This window comes from Tenrec ecaudatus, chromosome 8 (genome assembly GCF_050624435.1).
Source record: "Tenrec ecaudatus isolate mTenEca1 chromosome 8, mTenEca1.hap1, whole genome shotgun sequence".
Lineage (NCBI taxonomy): Eukaryota > Metazoa > Chordata > Mammalia > Afrosoricida > Tenrecidae > Tenrec > Tenrec ecaudatus.
Window position 1 is genome coordinate 96,383,673 of NC_134537.1, and position 22,220 is coordinate 96,405,892.

Sequence of the window (22,220 nt, forward strand, 5' to 3'; positions counted from 1 at the left end):
CTTATTGAGTATAAAAATGGTTCCACACAGTGTTCATGTATGCAACACCCAACTTCATGTATTTCGGTAGTCCCATAAGATTTTAATAGAGTTCAGAAATCCTGCTCTGAGAATGGGGTAGATAGAGCAAACACAGCAGCTCCCAACATACAAAACCATGTATCTTGTGTCTCCTGTATGCTGCCATGATTTGCATCATGACTCCCAAATACAGCAAAACCAGTGTTAGTGGTAATAGCAGCAAGAAGCAAAGGAGAAATAGGGATTTGGAAAAGAAACAAAAGGTTATCAAATATGAAGGTGGAAAATCAGTGAATGTTGTTGCTTATGATTTAGGCATATTGTACACAGCAATTAATATGATTTTCCAAAACAACAAATTGTACAAGCTGTTAAAGAATCATATCTACTGAAAGCTATGAACCTAATGAAAATGAGAGGGTGATATATAAAGTTTATTGTGTCAACCTGGCTAGTAAAAAACACATGTGGGGTTAATTGAAGGGTGGCGAGATAAATGGCTTGGTGAGCCTCGCCTTTCTAGTTCTCGGGTTTCTTGCTTTATGATGGTTGGGCCAGAGTGCAGCTGCCTTAGCCAGTTCCCTGCTTCAGCTGGCAAGGCTCACTTCCTGCAAGACATCCCCAAGGAGAAGCCGCATGGACCTACCCCAATGCAGCCCTGGGTGTTGGAGCAGCTGTGTGGACCCCTACTAGCGCTTAGATGCTTACATGTTCACTGATTCGGCGTTCTTCCTGCAGTCAGCGTCATGGCGTGTGTTTTGTGAGATGGAGGAGGACTTTGGGGATTGGTGTTGGACATATGGGTTAATGTTGGACTTGTAGGCTTGGGCAGCACTGGGTTGGGATGTTTTCTAGATGTCCACTTAACCTTTATATAAAACTCTCTCTTATACATGAGTTTCTGTTGATTTGTTAGACACAAAAACAAATTCTTCTCAGCACATTGGATGATTATTGCTAAGATGTGTATTAGAAAAGCATGAACAGAGTATGATACGGTGTTCTCACAATGTCCAAAACATGTAATGGTGTGTCATGAACGGAATGATATCCCTCACAAATGGTGTCAGCTTGTTTGAACTGGGAATTGCAAGGTTTGTCAGTTATGTAATGGCGTAATTTAGCAGTTTTGTAATGACTGTCACCCCCATAGTATGATCAGTTGTAAGGGGATTAGGGTGGGATTCTCCCCCCTACTTAAGTCACGGGCCCTGGATGAGAAAATGGGACTGAGAAAGAGGGCTTAGTACCACTGAGAAAGAACCGCTGGAAGCAGAGCACATTCTTTGTATTGGAGGGCCCTGTGTTCATAACGTTCTAGACCCACAGAGAGATGGATGCCAAGACATCTTGATCTCCCAGTATTGCTGCGCTCACAGTTGTTGAAAGGTGTCAAGGACTTTTTCCAAGAGTAGACATAGAAAACTTTCCCCTAGAGTTGCTCACTGAATTTGGATCCCTAACCACTTAACCAAACCAAACCAAACTCACTGCCATCTAGTCATTGCTGATTCTTAGTGATCCCACTGTGGTTTTCCGACACTCTCACTTTATTGGAGTAGAATTCCCATTCTTGAGAAGCTGCTATTGGTTTTGAACTGCCAACCATGCAGCCTGCATGCAGCCCTATGCATAGCAACCACACCCCCAGGGCTCTACACTTAAAACTGAGGAAATAAATGTGTTAGAATCATCCACTTGTGGAATTTCTGTTAAGCAGCACTGGGTTACTATGACAGTCCTATTTCATAGACACTATTGTGGGCATTAGTAAGGCACGGCTGTGTATATAATGCATATACAGCACATAAGAGCTAAATTAAATCTAGAGTGACAGCTGCTTACCTTGGACACAGGCTTCCTGGAAAAGATGTGGAAAATTGAATTCTAAATGGTCAGAAACGAGTTGGGCAAAGCACTGTCAATCTAGAGGCCCTTCCTAATGAAAGAATAAAGCATTGGTTACAATTGAGGTGAATGTCACAGGGCTTACCTGACTGGAAGAAAATGATATGTTTTAGAGTGTTCAGTTTTCTCAATGAAATATAATTATCTTCCAACAAAGTTTGAATTTCCTAAAATGAACTATGTATTCCAATTTGTTTCTCTTACAATATTGGAACTAACTGCAAAAATTCTCACAAAAGGATTATTACTTTTTAATCTTCCACTGAATAAGAAAATACTGTGAATTTGTCTCTAATTATGCTTTGTGGATCTTGTTTGCAATTAATGATATTTAGAAATGCTTTGGAAGTGTGAGCTGCCTCTTTAGTCTTCTCAGTTTTTAGCACAGGGCTGGTATGATAGTGTTCACCAAGCAGTGGTATTTACCAGACTTCTCATTTTATGTAAAACCTTGTGCTTAGTTTCTGAGCATCATTAAAAATTTTTTTTATAGGAATATATTTCACATATCATACATTTAAATGTTCAGTCAGATTAAGATGATTTGTGAACACCACAATCAATTTCAGAGCATTTTCTCATACTCATTGTTAGTTTTTATTTCTTCCATCCTCTTCTGCCATGCCCCTATAAATTGTTAGTCCAGTTACTTTCTCTATAGATTTACCTACTCTGTATTTCATATACAGAAAATAATACAAAACACAAATAAGGAAGCTAACAAATGACGACTAGATGAAACTTAGCAAAAGCCTCAATCAAAAGGATAGCAGGAAATATTAAACACTGAAACAACTTTGAAATGAGTCAGAAGACAACAAATGATAAGGTATTACATTTCAACCCAAGTGCATCTGCTGTAATTGACTTCACAGGGCCGGGTGGGTGGTAGCTATTCATATCCCTGAGGTATGGGCAGAGGGCACTCACCAGAGGTTGACTCCATGTGTTGACCCTACAAGTGGATTTGGGCCTTCCACTGCCCTCCATAGCCTTCTTCAAACCAGATGTTCAAAATTTAAGTTCTGATACCTTCCCCCATCAGATTTTTTAAAATATTAATTTCATTTTATTGGGGCTCTTACAGTTCTTATTACAATCCATACATATACCCATTGTGTCAAACACATCTGTACATATGTTGTCATCATCTTTTTCAAAACATTTTCTTTCTACTTGAGCCCTTGGTATCAGCTCCTCATTTTAAATTTTTGCTCCCTCCCCCACCCTCCCTCTCCCATGTCCTCTTGATAATTTATAATTTTTCCCCATGTCTTACACCAACCTCTGTCTCCTTTTACCCACTTTTCTGTTGTCCGACACCCCCCCCCCCCTTTCCCTTTCTCTCCTACTATCGCTGCTCCCATTATTGGTCCTGGGTGGTTTATCTGTTCTGGATTTCCTGTGTTGTGAACCCTTATCTGTGCCAGCATACATGTTCTGGTCTAGCCAGATTTGTAAGATAGAATTGGGTCATGATAGTTGGGGGGAGGAAGCATTGAAGAACTAGAGGAAGGTTGTGTGCTATACTGCATCCTCACTGGCTCTTCTCTTCCTTATGACCCTTTTGACAGGGTGCCCAATTAACTACTAATGGGCTTTGGGTCTCCACTCTACCCTCCCTCTCTTTCTCATTAATAGGCTTTTGTCTGTTTGTTTTGGGTCTTTCATGTCTGATACCTGATCCCATCGACACCTCATGATCACACAGGCTGGTGTGCTTTTTCCATGTGAGCTTTGTTCTTACCTAGATGGCCTCTTGTTTATCTTCAAGCCTTGAAGACCCCAGACACCATATCTTTTGATAGCCAGGCATCATCAGCTTTTTTCACCACATGTGCTTCTGCACCCATCTTGTCTTCAGCAATCATGTCAGAGAAGGTGAACATCACAGAGTACCGTGTTAGTAGAACAAATTGTTATTGCGTTAGGGAGTACTTGAGTGGAGACCCAGTGTCCATCTGCTGCTGTAATACTTTTAAATACATAGATTTATTCCTCTGTCATATATATATATATATATATATATATACACACACCTGTATTTAGACCTCTATAAATGCCCTTTGCCTCCCAGTTCTTTCCTCTATATCCTTTTACTTTCCTCCTGTCCCACTATCACGTTCAGCCTTTCTTTGGGTTTTGGTAATTTCTCTTGGCTACATTGCCCTTGATCAAGTCCTCCAAGCATCCTATGTCCTCATCGCCATCAATTTTATATCTCTTATTCTTCCCTTGTCCCTGGGTTTGTTAGCACCTCCTTCTTTTTCGCCCACCTCCCCCTCTCCCGTGTCTCCCCCGAACCGTCGGTTCGCTTGTTTTCTGCTCTGGATTGTTCATCCCACCTATCTTGTCCAGATAGACATGCATAATCAATACTATGCTCGAAAAACAAAACATGACAAAAAAAGACAAAAAACAAATCAACAACAGCTAATAGATCAAACAAAAAAAAATAAAACCATTTTAAAAACAGCAAAAATTGAAAAGCCCTCAAATAATTCCAGGTCTATCCATTGACTTTTATGAGTGTTTTCCAGTTGAGTCTGCTGGAGTGGCACGCCCTGGCCCCCAAATCCTCCATTGCATTCCTCTGGGACTTCTTTGCTTTGCTCCCCTTGCTGCTCCACTGTATGCCCTTAGTGTTTCAGCCTGGTACTGTGGGGTGATCAGGCACATTTCCCTCACTGTGTCCCCAGTGCTGTCTGCCTTAGCACTATGTGTCAGTGAGGGATTTCGTTGTGTCTTGTGGTGGGGCTGGCCCTGGTATCTCCTCTGCATTGGTTGCTCTGAGCCATAATATTATCCTCAGGGCTTGGGGGGGGGGGGCTATTCAGATTTGGATTTTATTATTTACAAACCATGGATCACACAGGTTGGTGTGGTTCTTCTATGTGACTTAGTTGATGCCTTGAGCTAATTTTGATTTCGCACTACACTGTGCCAAAGAATAGTCCCATTTCCCACTCTTCTATGGGTGTTTATTATGTGTAGTGAATATAATAAGTGCCTTTAATTATTTAGAAATACCTTTAATTCTGTACTTCAATAATATATTAGTGTTAGCTGAAAATTATGTAAGTTTCAAGTTCTATAAAATTAATTTGAAGTTCAGTTTACTTAATTTTAATTGTAGGAGTAGGATAAATAAATATCTCAGAACGCTTAGAAGATTGTAAAGAAGCAGTCTAGTCTGTACTTGGCAGAATAAGGAAATCAAGTTCAATCTAATTCGATCCTGGCTTAGCAGCTCCAGGACAGAGTAGAACTACCACCGTCGAATTTCTGAAAGCAGATTGCCACATTTTTCTCCTGGTGGGTTCAAACCATTAGCCTTTTGTTTAGCACCGGGGCTCTTTAACCACTTTGTCACCAGAGCATCTTGGAAGTCACAAAGTAAACCCACGGGCAGCCCAGTTCTACCAAGGCTGTAAATCTCTTTGGGAGTGGATGGCCATATCTTTCTCTGGTGGAGCTGCTGTTGGGTTAGAACTGCGGACTTTGAGGTTCGTTAGCAGCTCAACACTTGACCGGAGAGTCACGAGCGCTTCATTGAAGTTGAGGAAGGTGTGTAGATTTGAGAGGAGCTTCTGGTGGTGGTTCGTGTGTGGAATAACTTGCCTGAATTGCTGTATGGTAGGTGACTAGAGAAACTTTAGTTCTAGGTTGAGTAATGTGGATTGAAAGTTTTAAAATCTTAGCTTTGTCTTAAAAGAAAATTATTGAGGCATAAGAAAGAGTAAGCTATTTTATGTGTTTGAATTAGACATCTTCTATGTAGGTACATTAAGAATAAGATGGATACCATGTAAATTCAGTAGCCAAATTGAATTGTAATTAGTAATTATTTTTCCCACTTTGGGGGAGTGATAACTTATTTCTAGAATCTAGTTACAGTGCACCAAGTTATTATATAAGGGAAGTTTCATAGGAACAGTTTAAAAATGCAGAAATTTTAGGTCTAGGAAAATTATAGTTACTTTTTCTGTGCGTCTTGACGTTTAAATTATCTGACTGGAGAAAATAAATCATTTCACTTAATTCACAATAACGGGAGCATGACTTATAGCCCTTATAATTGGTTATGCTTCTGAACTTTTATATTTGAATCTAAGGAAGAATGATATGGCCTTCTATTTCTTTGTTTGATGTGTATTTGAGTATTATAGTAAGACAGACAGATGAATTATATACTACTTTCATACTCATTGATTTGAACTTGTCTTATTTCTAATGGCATTTAAAACTTTAATTTCGTAGCTTTTAAGAAATTGTATGCTCTTACAACCTATGAAATGTTTATCATAGGGATTTCAAAGTTATAAATCTGAGGTTACAAGAGCATTTTTGTGCTAGAAAATTCTGGTGGTGACTGATTCTAGAATTCATTATGTAATTTAGTGTCACAAGAACTAGAGATAGTTACGTACAAAAAGACAGATGCTTGCTTATTTTATGTCAGTGCTTTAAGAATGGAGAATAACATATACCTAGAGTCTTGTTCCTCAGAACAACAACAACAAAGTCCGTATAGGACAAAGTAGAACTGTCCTGTGGATTTCTGAGGCTATACATCTTTATGGGAGCAGAGAACATCTTTCTCCTGCTAATTTTGTGGTTAGCAACCCAACTTATCGTATATACTCGAGTATAAGCCAACTCGAATATCAGCCAGCACCTAATTCTGCCACAAAAATTGCATAAGAAATGTGCTGAACAACTCGACTTATACTCAATTATATTCGGTATATCCCATTATGCCCTCAGGACTCTTTGAGTTCCTCAAAAGATGTTAGGAGGTAGAGACAATTATAAATTTATAATGCCTTTAAAAATAGTAAAGGCTCTTTAAGGGGAAAGTAATGAAAATTGAACTCTAAGATGGACATCCTAAATGATGTATCTGGATATCTACAAAAAGCCATAATTGAGTATATTCTAAATAGCTGTCTAAACTCTTTTCCTACATATTGTAATCTTCAAGTCATGGAGCTCATTGGTCACAAGTTTTATTTTCCCATTTAAAAAAGTAATTTCCAAAAACTCAAGTCAGAATGCTACTCAGCTATTTACTAGTGGCCAGAGCATCTAATATGTGTTTTCCTCAGTGCTGCCATCTGGTGATTATTATGAAGATCTCAATATTATTCCTAAATCAATCCAGGACAGTAGATGACATGCAAGGTACAATCTAAGTGCCACCTGACGCAAATACACTTTTACTTTGGAGAAAATGAGTGGAATATGAGAAGAGTATTTACATATTATAATTATGATGGAGCTCTGCAAAGCATTTAGCAGGCTTATGTTATAGCCAATTAATTTTTCTTTTTATACTAGGCATTATAATTTCTAGTACCAAGCCCACTGCCATTGAGTTGATTTCAACTCAGAGTGATCCTTACGTAGCATTTCTGCTATTGTAAATCTTCACAGGAGGAGACAACCTCATTTTTTCCCTGTGGAGTGACTTTTTGGGTTTGGACTAAGGACCCTATGGTTAGCAGCCAAACTTTTATCCTACAGTGTCTCCCCTCCACCCCCCCACCCCATCCCCCAAATCAAACAAACCCAAACCACATCTACTGCCATCAAATTGATTCTAGCTCATTGTGACCCTCTTAGGGTTTCTGAGGTGGTAAATCTGTACAGAAATAGATAGCCTCCTCTTTCTTACAAAAAGAGTGCCTGATGGGTTTGAGCTGCAACATTTCTTGATTAAGCAGTTCAGTGTTACCATAGCTCACCACCAGGCTCCTTATTTCTAGTACGAAGTACTTTAATTAATGTCTTTAGCAAGTACTTATTGATTGCGGGCTATATGCTAGGTACTGTTGGAGTAGTGTGTTGAATGTTACAAGTTGGGCTGCTAACTGCAAGATCAGCAGTTTGAAATCATAACTACCCCACAGGAGAAAGATGAGACTTTCTATTTCTACTCCATGGAGATATACAGCCTCAGACTCTCACAGGGGTAGTTCTGCTCTGTCTGTAGCATCTCTCTGAGGCAGAATTGATGCATAAATGACAGTGAGGTGTCTTTTTAAAAGTGGTTTTTTGGAGTGAGTTTCCAGTACTAGGGATACAGAAAGATAATAAGACAACCCACTCATAGGATTGGCAAGACAAATGAATTGCTGATTGGTGGTTTGCTTTGAAATGTTAAATGAGGTGTTCAAAGAAAGCCTCAGAAATGGAGAAGGTGATTTTAAATGAAGACGACCTGAAGGAACTGGGGAGAAGAGCATTTCAGATAAAAAAAACAAATGGAAAGGCCAAGTGACTGAACCTTTTTGGTTTGCTGAAGAAAAAACCCAGGAAATTGAAGTAACCTGTAGGACCAATAGGAGATGAGAGCAGAGGGGTATTGTGTGTCTGTGTGTCTCATAGGTCCTTGTAGTCCATTTGTGGAATCCTTCTTAGGGTTTAGGCAGCACGCAGCTGAATGACATGCTTTCATTTGCCTTTTAACAGGTTCAGTCTGGCTATTGTGTTTAATGGTGTGTAAAGTAACTTGTTACAAACTTTCTTCTTGTTTTATTAGCTATAGAAACAGGTTTACTTGATATAGATCCTAGGAACAAGCAAAGCCTAAGGACCAAGTTTAGACCCGGGTACACTGATAATGTGGCATATTGTGTCTCCAGATTTTGAGGAATTGTATTCACAGAATGTCAGTTGTTCTTGTTTTGTCTTTGTGATGCAGGATAATTCAGAACAGCCTGTATAATTTTACTTGTGAAATGTTTTGACTGTCTCCTGTTTCTGTCCTATAACCACCCTCGTAAATTCATACTCACGTCTTCCTGTGAACCCCATGTAGTTTAAGCCTTATCACACTGCTTTTCATGGACACCAGCATTTTGAGATTGAGAATATTCTGAGATTTTAAAAATGCTTATAACAATATATTCTAAAACATACCCTTCTGTACCAATTATCAGGAGTATTTTATCAACAAATTAGGGAAAATCTCATAGATTATGCTGTAACCTAGATGATTTATTTGGATTGTATTTGCTTGTAGCTCATAAGCTAACATAACTTAACCCCTAAAATACTTTTATTCTTAAATTGTACTGAAAAGGGGTTGGGGCACCTCTTAAAGTATCAACTTGTTAAAAAAAAATCACGATAGTTGTTAGTAATAATAGTATTTCTGCTAGTTTAAATTTTATAATTTTCAAGTAGCTAAGGAATTTACAAGGTGATGTACAGCTTCAGTAGGAAATATATCCATGAAATAAGGGATGGCAGTGCTGCCATTTATTACTGGAAGGCATTTTCATATAATTTAAGTCTACATGGACTTTTGTCTTAACAAATTGCTTTTCATCCTGTCATTTTCACCTGGATAAATATCAAGTAAATATTGTTAATGTTTAAACTTACATTGTAATTACAGGGAATACTCAGAAAATTGCTTTGTGCAGCTAGAAGCCAACATTTAAAACTGGCCGTCTCTTACATTGCCAAAACAATTTAGATAAACTGTCTAGGTAGCTTCAAGTAACCAGAGAGCCAGTTTATCTGAATCACTCCCCTTTCTCTTCAGTAAATAGATTTGAATGGGGTGGCCAAAGTCTAGTAATATAAAGCATTAATCATATATAAAAGAAATATCAACAGGAACTTAAAAGGACTGTTTTACTAAGGACTTCATAGATATAATTTTAAATACCATTTTCTGCTAAAAAGAATCTTTACTGTCTAGTTCTAGGTGCTGAAGACTCATGTTTGATAATACAGATTACTGCATAGTTCTGATTTTTTTTTTTAAGGCTCTGTTTCCTTTGCTGAAAAACAACAGCGATTTATTTTCTAGACCTTTTTTTCATATTTATGTTTGTTCCTTTAGGCAGTAAGACGATCTGTTTTGTTCCTGTGAAGTGGAAGCAAATTAAGTACTTTACTTCACCTATGCTAATTAATTATGATAAACCAATGTGAATTATGATATTGCTTCCTTTCTGCTCTAAAGTGCCTTATTATTTTCCAATTCCTCAGTCACTACAGGCTACACAGCATTTTTGGCTTGAGATTCTTTATCTGAAACCAGGTTTGTTCCTTTTTAAATCTGTGTGCTAAAGTCATTGTGTGTTAATTTATATGTGAAGTTGGTTCTTTGTCCCCGTCATTACAGTGAAGGTGCCCTCTGGTGGAGTTGTTTTCCATATTGCAAATCCAACTGCCACCAAGTCGATTCTGACCAACTCAAAGTGACCCAATAGCACAGGGTAGAACTGCCTCTGTGGGTTTCTGAGATTGGAATTCCTATGGGAGTGGGAAGCTTCATCCTCCTCCCATGGTGCAGCTGACGGGCTGCTGACCTGTGGTTAGCAGCCCAGTGTGTAACCCACCAAGTGTCCCTTTTTTGGAGATCTGGACAGACCCTGGAAGAAGTTGACACACTTAGGCCTCAAGATGATGACAGTTCTTCCTCATTGCACAATTCTGCCATGAAATTGGTTCTTCCTAATATGGTTAATCTGTTTTTTCTTTTTGCTGTCATGTACCAGTTTTTTTTCTTTAGAATTTATCTTTGTAGGTTTCTTTACTATCTTATGCTGTCATTATTTTAGCCAACTTGAACACATTTACATGATTCTTTGAAATCATGCTTCCCAGCTTATTGTTTGATCCCACTCCACTGTTGTCATTTTCACTTTGTTTAGCACCCTGCTAGAATTGGATCTCCCTGCAGTTGGGGCGTTGTCTGCCCCGTTTGCCAGTGCACTCTCAGTGTCTAGAACCCAAAACACCAAATCCATTGCTGTCTGAATGACTCCATAGCGCTGGTTTTTGTTCAGTAGAGTTCATGGTATTCATAAATGCTGCCTAATTTTAAAAATTGCCACTTAATATTTCATTGTATGGTTCATACAAGGTAAGTAAGTTGCTTGGATTAATTTTGTTTATGATATGGGCATTTATATGTGTGTTTTATTTAATGTGTGTGTTTATATAGTACACACATAGCATTGTCTGTCTTTCTAGAACTTCTCTGGAGTTTACGACACATTTACACTCCAGTATCTAGGGCCCCCTTCCCTCCCCTTTTTTAGTCTTCCCTGGCTATTTTCTTTTTCTTTTTGGAAAAGGTATATAATATCTCTTTGACAGCTAAGTTACAATAAATTTCAACTATTCATCTTTAACTGAATCTCTCTGCTGACCGTTGCTTACTGTTATTGTTTGTGTTGAACATTTAAGTATTGATTTTACCCAACACTCATTTTCTCTACAGGCTTTTCCTCTGTTAGTCATTTAAAACATTCATGTTCTGACCTTGGCTCTTATCTTTCCACCTGTTTCCAGGAAAAATTCATCAACTCTGAAGACTCCAGTGCCATTTTGTACATGTATGGCCTTAAGATTTTTATTGGCAGACCACTCTGAATCCCAAATCCTTTTTTCATAACACCCATGTGAATTGCTACACGCATGTACCACAGACACTTCAAGCTCAGTACATCCAAAAATTAAGTTCATTATACCTTTGCTAAACCTCATTTTATATTTTCTAACTTTATGTACACCCTTGGCATAGTCTCTGGAGCCTTGGTGACTTAGTGGTTGTGCTTTGGGCTGAGCTCTGTAAGGCTATCTGTTTGAAACTAGCAGCTGCTCCACGCTAGAAAGATGGGGCTCTTTAAACCAGTAGAGTTCCAGCCCCAGGAACTCACAGGGCACCTTGTCCAAGCAGGTTTACTGAGTTGGCAACGACTTGGTGGCAGTGGGTTTGTTTGTTTGTTTGTTTTCGTTTGGCATGACTTCTAATTCTGGTTCCTAGTGACCTTTAGAGTGGAGGGCTCTTTTGGGTCTGTGAGATCATGCATCCTTACAGGAGCAGTGTCATCTTTCTCCCACGGAACAGGTGATGGTTTCAAACTGCTGACTTTGGATTAGCAGCCTAGTACATCATCTACAACTTCACAAGGGCCCTTACTTCATTAAGAGCCCGAGTCAAATACTGCCGTGACGCTTTTCCCCCACGACACTTATTTTTCCTGTTACGTACTTCCCTTTACGATCGTTCTATTTTAGTGCCTAAACATTTTATCATATTTTATCCATTCTCTGCCATTTAACTATAAGCATCTTGGAGGTGTTATGTTTTCATCCTGCACAATGTGTAAATACTTGAGTGTTGGTATTACTTCTTAAAACCAAAAGTTGGTACAACTTCTTAAACCAAATACCCAGTGGCAATGAGTTGGTGCTGACTTATAGAGACCCCATAAGACACATTAGAATTGATCCCCTAGGTTTCCAAGACTGCAGCTCTCTGTGGGAGCAGGAAACTTCCTCTTTCTCGTGTGGAGCTCGCTGGTGCTTCCACACTGCTGACTTGTAACCACGATGCAAAACAGGGCAACTTTCTTCAGATCCCATAATACAGGACTGACACATACTTATTACATGTTACCCTCCTTTCCTCCAAACCACAGGTGGACTCTCTCGGGCTGTCTCTTACAGCCCTTACAGCACTTAATGGCTTCTAAGTTACTCTGTGGCTGCAGGTGTCTTTGTACTTTCCCACTAGCTTGCGTTGCTAAAGCAGTGGTTCTCAACCTTCCTCATGCTGCAACCCTTTCATACAGTTCCTCATGTGGTGGTGACCCCCAACCATAAGGTTATTTTCGTTGCTACCTCATCACTGTATTTTTGCTAGTGTCATGAATTGGGCGACCCCTGTGAAAGGGTCATTCGGACCCCCAAAGGGGTCATGACCCACTGCCTTAAGGGATGCTATTATATCTTTTTGTACTTAATTTGGTTGAATTTTTCAACTTTGGCTAAAGGATTTGCTTTATTTAATCCTTGCAGTATCATTTAATTTTCTCAGTGACTAGAAAGATTGGATATGATTTTTGGGGGGTGTAGTGGGGTGAACAGCAGTGGGGCAGGCATAAAGTTGTTACTAAAGCACGTAGTTGAAAAGGCCCGGCTAGAACAGGCTTTGTAAAGATACATCTATTTATTGGGATTGTAAGAGAACCATACAGTTAAATGCCCCAAAGTTACTACCTAAAATTGGGAAATAAATACATATTTTATGTCTTTTTATTAGTGCCATTAATACTTAATACTAGTAATACTTAAAAAGAAAACAGAATGCATTAGTGCCTAAGTGAATTGTGTTTTTCTTTACAGCCAGTTGCTGAGCCAATCCCCATCTGTAGTTTCTGCCTTGGTACAAAAGAACAAAACCGAGATAAGAAGCCTGAGGAGCTCATCTCCTGTGCGGATTGTGGCAACAGTGGTATGTGATTCCCCATGTGCTCCTCCTTCAACCTGTTAGGAAGGCTAGAGGAAGGTGTGCTGCACTGTGTTTTTAATCTTCAATTGCTATGAAAGAAATATTTTAATTTGGTTTGTGTTTTAGGTAACTGGAAGGAGCTTTTAAACAATGAAGGCATTGAGTGTGTAGCTCACACACTCAAATTAATTGAGTTAATTTAAATTGGGTTTTGTGGTTGTTTTTTTTTTAAGAGTTACTTTTCGTCTTGATCTTTATATTTAACTGTCAAACATCTGCAAAATCACCACAAATCAGTTTGAAATCATTGGTGATTTCTTTAATAATCACTACTTATCGTTCTTGATTTATGCCTAGGGCTTGATGAATAGACCCAGGATAGTAACAGATTTGTTTTTCTTGATGGAAACATGCAAGTCACATTGGAAATAGTGTGTCGACACGGCAGTTTAATGAGCAGTGTGACCATTCTGGGCCTTAGGAAAGACTTTCCAGAAAGACTTCTCCGTTGTCAGTTCTAGAGGTCTCCTTGCTTTATAAGACCCTGCAGGAAGGATTTAGTACATCAGCATTATCTTTGATCACTGGCCTAATTTTCAGTATTTTGTATCAGTATCTGCAAGAAGTTAGTGCATAAAATAGAAACCACATGCTATAGTTCAAGAGGAAAGAATTTAATAGTAGAACTAGGTATTTGACATTGATGTAAATGTTGAAGAGGAAGGCTAGTCTGGGCTTCAGGAACTGACTCTTGGAACACTGTAGAATTAAGTCCCCAGCAGAGTCACCCCATCTGCCTCCATCTGGAAAAGGCTAAAGCAGAAGATTGCTCGTCGAATCATTAAGTTTCAGAATACGCTGTTGTAGGTGGGTACTAAGATGCTGAATCTAGCTGGCATCTCAGCTGCCTCTGGGTGGTCCTGATGGTAGAGAACAGATAAAAGCATTTTTGATGAGTTTGCTTATGATTAGAAAATAGTACTGGGAGAGAAATGAGCTTTGTTTGCTTTTTGCTTTTCACATGGCACACGAATACATCCAGGTGTAGAATTTAATTCATAGCAAGAGTTTGGCTGAAAATGAGTCTAAGAAGTATACTTCTTTAACCTTTCAGTTTTTGTGCCTCGAAGGCATTAGAAGGAGGTAGACCTAAGTCTTGTTTGCTGGTTGACCATATCAGCGTAGTTTCATGAACAATAATGCACTCTGGATGAATCTCACAGTTTATTTATAAAGCATAAAATCTTTAAAAATAAGATGAAAATGTAATGGCATGTCATACAGTACAAGACATTCCAAATGATTTTAGTAATGAAACCCTTTTCCCAAATGAAATCTTACAGGAGCTCAACTCTTTAAAACTGATACACTGACCTGGTTCTAGGTGAGGTGGGAATGAGGGGTTAGTTGGGTCAGGGCTTGTAGCCTTGCCTTCTAAGAATCATCAGAAAGTGTTCTCGTTTTCTCTTTAATACTACTATGGGTAAGTTTCAAAACTAAGGAAGAACACCATTTGAAGATCACCACTGCAGGGGAACTTTTTTATGACTTGAAGTAGTTAAAGAAATGATAAGTTATCTGTTGTTAAAAAATAAATTACTTGAAAATGTAACTTTAAAAGTGGCAACAAACATTTTTTCTTCCGTACTGTTCCCATGGAGCAGGATTTGGGAGTGGTTTACGAAGGCCATTTGTAATTAAAAATCTTCAGTGACATTGCCGTCATCTGAAAGCTTCCATACTCGCTCACTTCCTCGGCTGGCCTGCTGATACCACATTGATACCACCTATCGACAAGAAGCAGCAATTTTTTGCCCTGTGGACCTCTCCTTGGTGCACTATGAGTCCACAGCATGACAGCTGACTTCCCTTGACAGTTTATCCAAGAGAAAACAAAATTGGAAGCCTCAGTATTGTCTGTGACTTATTCCCATTCTATCATTGAAGTAATATTTTCTTTGTTATACAGGTCAGCCCTTCCTACAGTGAGAGGGGACTACACTAGGGCAGGGATACCAGGAAGCAAGAATCATGGAAGGGCAACTTTGAGGCTCAGTCTTATAATAACCATGAAAGAAAACAAGACTATTATTTTTCAAATATCTGAATTAAGGTATTTTCTAAATTGAAAGGTAACATACTCAAAATAAAAAGAGCAGGAATAGTTAAGGAAAAATAATTGCATTAAAATATGACAGAGTGTATTTATACTTTTAATTATGAAGGAGACAGAGCTTGTGAACAGACAGCTTAAACAAGAGAAAATTAGTAGTTGAGCATATGGAAAAAATAATTCATAGGAATGTGTACCTAGCACATTTTTCTTGCTTAAACAATTTTTTGTTCTCAGTAATATACAGAGCAAAACAAATCTAAGCGCTTTTATAATAAAAAACTTGAAAGCTAAGAAAGCCAAACAGCTTGTAACAGGCAAAATATTTGTACTTTATTGGTGGCACTAGATAGTGCATCATACTTTGGGGACAATGTTCTGGACGGGAATATTAACCTACAGGTATAAAAATGTTTATTTGTATTACACCCAACTTCATTTTGAGAAATTCTTTCTAAGAAGTTAATTGGAAAGAAGGGAAGAATTCATAAGCATGTAATAATTCATTTTAGTATTCTCTTTATTATGGGTAAGCCTAAGCTTTTAAAATTGGGAAACAGGTATATCAGTCAACACAGCGGAATATAATGTTGCTCTTAGATGCTGTTTGAGTTGGTTCTGACTTGTAGCGACCCTTTTACACACAGTCTTTTCAGAGCTGCCTCTTTTTTTGTTGACTCTACTTTGTACATTCCATGTTCCAATTGTTAATGGATGTTAGGAGATACTTCTTCTCATCAGCAAGTGAAGGTCCTAAAAAGTTTACTACTTCCACACCGTTAAAGTTGACTGTACTTTGAAGCGACATCTATATTTTAATTGCTTTCCAATCTCAGGAACTTATCTTCTGGCACTTTATCAGACAATGCTGCACTGCTTTCAGAAAATTTTCAGTTTCTAATTCTATATTAGTGGTCCATCTCTTTCTTCTTCCTAGACCCTTTTGGTCAGGAAGTTCTTCCGAAACCTGGCCACCATGGTTGTTTGTACCTGCTGGTATTTGAAATACCAGCAGCATCACTTCCAGCATCACACGCCACTGCGACTGACAAACGTGGCAGACTATCCGTAAGCAGATAATCAATCCATTTAAGGAAGGAATATAAACTAAAATCTAACTTCACTTGGATAAGAAAAGCAAAACAAAATGGTATGCACATTACAATTTACAATCACACAAGTGCTTTCTGTTAGTTTTAAAGGAAAAGTAGAACATGAAAATGGCCTTCTTTTGCACCTCTCTGATTTTCCTTTGATGTCAGTGATCTTTTGATAATAAAATTTCAGAAAGAAAAACTTGTTACCATCTTAGAAAACACCTTAAGCAAAAAGAAGAAAGAAAAGAATTCTACCAGCCTTTTCTCTCTCACCTAAGAAAAATAAACAAAACCAATTTTATAGAAGAAAGACTGTCTTTTCAGTGTTTAGGAAATTGGCCCATGATTTTGTATTATGTGCTACTTTGCATTATGGGAATCAAGTTGATAATCACTCGTGGAAAGAGAAGCATTTCCCTGATGTTACTAATTAGGATCACACAGAAGTCATGCATATGGCTTCCGCCTCAGCTAGCGAGTCTTAAGTCATGAGCAAACAACTTACTTTAATGATAAAACTTTTGTTAAATGTTTATAAACATAACACCAAGAAAGGGAAAGGTAGTGCAAGTGATGGTTTTTAAAACGAGAACAAAAAGCATAAAGTCAAAATCCTGCTCCTTCAAAATCAAGCTCTGTATTTCTTAGAATGTTACCACTGTAAGCAATATTTTTGGTGTATTTTTCCTGGAAATGCAAACTTGTATAAAACCTCAAAAGGTATACTTGTATATAACTCACTTACAGCGATTGTATGGAACAGAATCGAATTTGTCCTTGGGTTTCCGAGAAGGACTCTTTACAGAAACAAATGGTTTCGTTTCTGTTCCACCCTGGGAGCAGGGCCTTGATGGGTTTGAACTGCTGGCCCACGCAGTTTATAGCAGCACAGTGTTTGGACCACAGCACCGCCAGCACTCCTTGTACCACCAGGGCCAAAAGAGAAGCCTTTCATGCTGAGCAGAAATTGGGAGTGTTTAACTTTTTTTTGAATTACATTTTGGAGATGATTTAAAAAATCTTTTGGGGATTAACAGAACAAAATTGAAGCACTAAGTCCTTGGAAAACTTTTAAAACATCGTTTGGAAAACTTAGGAAACATTGCTTTAAAAATTTGAGATAAGAGTCTTTATTTTAGGTATTGTCATTTCCTACATAATTTCTTTACTGCAGTTGAAAATCATTCTTGACTGCTTCATTTGTTAATCTTCCCTCTGCCCCTCTCTTAACAGGTCATCCTTCCTGTTTAAAATTTTCCCCCGAACTAACGGTTCGAGTGAAAGCCTTACGGTGGCAGTGCATCGAGTGTAAAACTTGCAGCTCCTGTCGGGATCAAGGCAAAAATGCAGTGAGTACCTTCCAGTATGAGTGCTCCACTTATAAATAAGCACAGCCTACAGCTGTGTTTGCATGGAGGTATCGCTGTCTCTGTGTCCGTCACTTGGTCCAGCAGGGTTTGGGACAACAATGTCTTTAAATTACAAGCCATTGGTGTAGAATGTGCTCATTCTGTGTATGGATTATCTGTAGGGCCTAGGTAAAGTTATCTTAATGACATGTTAAATTTGCAGAGAAACTGTCCAACTTTAAAGAAATAATCGTCACATTTCTTTGAACAGTTTAGAGGCATTCATCTAGAAATGGCTATTTATTTTGTTAATCATAATTTTTTCTTATTTTTATTAAAACAGACCAAGGTTAAACTCACTTATGGTTACTAGATAAACTTTAAAGTAATGAAACTGTAGTTTGTAATCCAAAATCTACCTTATTCTTTATGTATTTAACTAATACAGATGAAAAAAACCTTATTATTACAGTGACTCAAGTCATTTTTGAGATCTCTGATGTGTCCTGGGTTTTTTGACATTCTAGTTCTGATGTGTTTTTGTGCCATAAAGTTTATCAGCTCTACCTTTTCTTTCGTTTCTTCCTAGGATAACATGCTCTTTTGTGACTCATGTGACCGTGGGTTTCACATGGAGTGTTGTGATCCGCCACTCACCCGGATGCCGAAAGGTTAGGCGTATTTTCTGAATCAAACTGAATATAAAGAGTTTATCCACTTTGCTAGAACATAGAGCAGCTTAACTCTTTCAGTTTAGGGTTATAAATATAGGAAGCCTGTTGTGACCTTAAAGGTACAGATAATTTTTGTTGAAAGCATCTTAACATTCATATATGACTTTATTATTTTCTTTGATTTTCAGGGTTTAACAATCCACGGGGGATACAGTGGCTCACTTATAAAACCTGCTAGTCCTCTAGCTAGAGTACAAAATATATGCCATATATAATATTTTGACATCTCGTTCTTAAAATGGGGAGATGAAATTGTATTCGATCATATTGATTATATCACTGCTCATCACCAACAGATACATAGAGATTCCTTGGCTTATTTTTTATTACCCCTCTGAAAAGCCTTTTATAAAACATTTTCATATTGTAATTTGTATACAAATAGATACTCACATATCATAAGGCTAACAACTTAATATTCTACTTCTGTTGACTCCTGTTCTTTGAAAGGTATTTAGTCTGTTAGGAGAGCCTTTAGGTTGGCATTTTACCATCTGCTATGGTTTTTGTTTCTTTTAAAATCCAGTTAGTCACTTCTGTTTTGTCTTAGTACAAATTTCATTTTCACTTGTGATTTTATTTATAGATTTCTTAGTATAATGCTTGTAGGATATTTGGTCATAACCATTTGGTTTGGAAAAAACTGTCTTGGTGTTCGAAAAGGACTTAACTTTGGGTTGTAGTCAAGCTGTTCTACGTATGGATCTTTCTTACTTGAAGTCCTCTTACAACAAAACATTCTCTTTACTGTTACTTTTTGAAATGTCTTTATATGTATTGGAAGAAGAAATACTCTCCTTATCTCTTCCATTTATTTAAAGCCTGCTTCAAAAACTTTTAGAATCTTTGAGGAGAAAAACAATTTTCTAGGCATTGTGTTAAGCTGGGTTTTCCAGATAAACAAAAGCAGTGACATTCATAAGTGAATAAGAAAGAAGATTATATCAAGAAAGTAGCCCACACGGCTGCAGAGCAGGCAAGCCCAGTCCAACGCAAGTCTGCGGCTCACATACTAACTAATCTGGAGGTCTTTCCCAACTAAGACAGCCGCGGGCTCCTGACTCTGGAAGCAGGGGAACAGACTAAGACTCAGGTTGGTGAAGGACATTCTAAACAAATCCAATGTCTGCAGGGTGCATAACAGACCACCGACAACTCCCAGGGTCTGCTGGCCACATGGTAGGCTGTCAGCCAAGTCCCAAGAAACCAGATGCAGAACTCAGATCCCCAGCAAGAGAAAGAGGAGGGAGTTAGTTTATCTGTAGCGTCTGTTTGTATCTGTGACCTAGGCCACACCCCAGGGAAACATCATCAGGCCATGACCTGAGTGAAGGATTGCCCTGCTTCACAAGGAAACCTGGAGCTGTTTCCATTATGATAGGTCCAAACTACTCAGAATCTTTCCTCAGCCAAGTTGACACAAAACCCAAATGTCACAGACGTCTTCCTGTATACTTCTACAGAAATATTTTATAGTACCTTAGAGTAGGATGTTTACATTTAAACTTTATATATATATATAACTGTGTTATAATATGATTAGCGAATCTGCAAACCTTATTTTATAATCTCTTGCAACTTTCCCCTTTCTCCAGCCTTTTGGGGGCTTTGGGGTGGAGATAGTTTCCAGGATTCAGTTCAGGATCTCACATGAGTTTATATCTTTAGACCACTGTAGTCTGTTACATGTCTATAGATTTCTTTCTTTCCTGATCCTTATAAAGTGTCAAAACATAAAAACCCCAAGCCCACTGTCATTGAGTCTATTCCAACTCATAGTGACCCTTTACACGATTTCTAAGTTTGTAAGTCCTTGTAAAAGCTTAGTTTAATTTTTTTCTCTTTTCAAGAGTACTGGCTAGTTATTTCATAGATAGTCCTCCAGTTTGCGTTTGTCTGCTGCTTTCTTATAATTAGAGAAGTTATTACAACTTTAACATAGAGAGTATATGATAGTGGCAAGTCTGATTATTGATAATGTTAACTTTAATCACTCCATTAAAATGGAGAAACCTGATAAAGTTATTAATTGTTCATTAACTTTAGCATCCATCAGTGGTTCTTGCCTGCGGTAGTCATTATTGTGGTCTTTGTACAGTGGATTTCACAATAAATTGATTTCCTATTAAACTGACATTCTGTAAGAGCATTGTCCTCTTTTTCTTATTCATTCATTCAACGGTTTGTTTCATTTTGAACTTGTGGATACTTAATATATGGGTCGTAGTTTATTGCTGTGACTACTTATTTTGTTGCTTCAGTTGTCTCCTTAAAATGGGCTTCTGTTTCAAGTTGACTTGGTGTCTTGTGGCACACCGTCCTTAATTTTGAGCATATATTTTCTAGTGCTACAAAATATTCTGAGTTGCCCTGTATTTTCGATTTTGCACTCCGTAAATCATTCAGAAATCTGTGGGAATTCGTTGTCCTCTGCATGTGGGCCCCCCCCTTCCCCGTCCTCCATTTTTTGTTTTTGTTGTTAGGATGCTATTTGAAAGTAACTGTGGCCACTAGGTTAGGATTTTTTTTTTTTTTAAATGAGGACTGGTGGGCTTCATCCATACATGGGCTTCAGCTTGTGTGTGAATCCTTTCCGGTTGTTAGTAGGATTTTGTGTTTGTGTGCTTATTTTCTGTCAAACTTCTATCATGTTTTCAAATGAGAGTCCTCAAGCTAAAAAAGCTTAAGAACTCCTAATTTAGTATCTGAAATCTGACATCTTTCCATGTACTCATGTTTACGGTGCTTTTATGTGGAATTTTATTTCTTTGTAGGCATGTGGATATGTCAAATATGTCGACCTAGAAAAAAAGGACGAAAACTTCTACAAAAGAAGGCAGCACAGATAAAACGGCGCTATGCTAATCCAATAGGACGTCCAAAAAACAGGTTAAAGAAACAAAACACGGTGTAAGTTGTACTTGTGGCAAGGTGAGGGGAGAAAAGGATAGGGCCTTCTGTCTAGTGTAGGATTCACTTGTCTTTTTTACTGGACCCCCCTTCCCCCCCCCCAAAAAAAAACCACGTTCTGTGTTAAAACTAGAACTCATATACAATAGCTAAATTGAGCTTTTTAATGCTTTATATGTGTTGAAACATTTAATTCTCCTAGCAGTCCAATGAAGTGTAAGTACTGTTGTTAGCCCATTTTTTTCGGAGGAGGAAAATAAGACATGAGAAAATTAATTTGCACAGTGTTAACCGGGATAAAACCTAGGTAATGTGGCAACAAAAATCTGCCTCTTCGTATTGCTTCATATTGCTTGTCTTATATTTAAAAAACAGGAAATATTAACAATATTATTCACAGCTATCTCCTGTTTCAGTCTCAGTTGCCGATTTCTATTACTATGTAGCTTCTTCGTGTTGAGGTGATAGAGCTAAGTCCCATTTCTATATTCTCCTGATGCAAGCAATTTTCTTCTATTAGTAAGTTAGGAACACAGTGTTTCATGTATTAGCAGAAAGCAGGAAGATAATCCCCACAGGTGAACTTGGAGATAGGGCTATATCTGAAGGAAGTGAGGCAGGATTCACTAATTTATTCTCTTGGAATATCTGTAGTAATTTACCTTGGCTAGATAAAAATACCTTCAGGCCTATAACTCTTTAGTTATCAAGAAATTTACCCAGTTTTTCCACATTTTAGATTATTTTGAAGGTGCAGTATCACCAAAATGAGTAAGCCACTAACAGCCTGAATTACGAAGCCAGATTTGTAGTCTATATAAGTCT

At 38.1% G+C, this 22,220-nt stretch overlaps 1 protein-coding gene across 2 annotated transcripts in view; it reads left to right on the forward strand.

Annotated features, from left to right (window-relative positions):
- KAT6A (lysine acetyltransferase 6A) overlaps positions 1–22,220 on the forward strand; it is a 133,506-nt gene that overhangs the window by 59,184 nt on the left and 52,102 nt on the right. Inside the window, exons 3-6 of one of the 2 annotated variants that reach the window (XM_075556614.1) lie at positions 13,087–13,195; positions 17,636–17,751; positions 18,341–18,422; positions 21,260–21,395. In XM_075556614.1, the coding sequence (XP_075412729.1) occupies positions 13,087–13,195; positions 17,636–17,751; positions 18,341–18,422; positions 21,260–21,395 (443 nt within the window). The remainder of the gene's footprint in view (positions 1–13,086; positions 13,196–17,635; positions 17,752–18,340; positions 18,423–21,259; positions 21,396–22,220) is intronic. The other variant, XM_075556615.1, reaches the window with a different exon arrangement.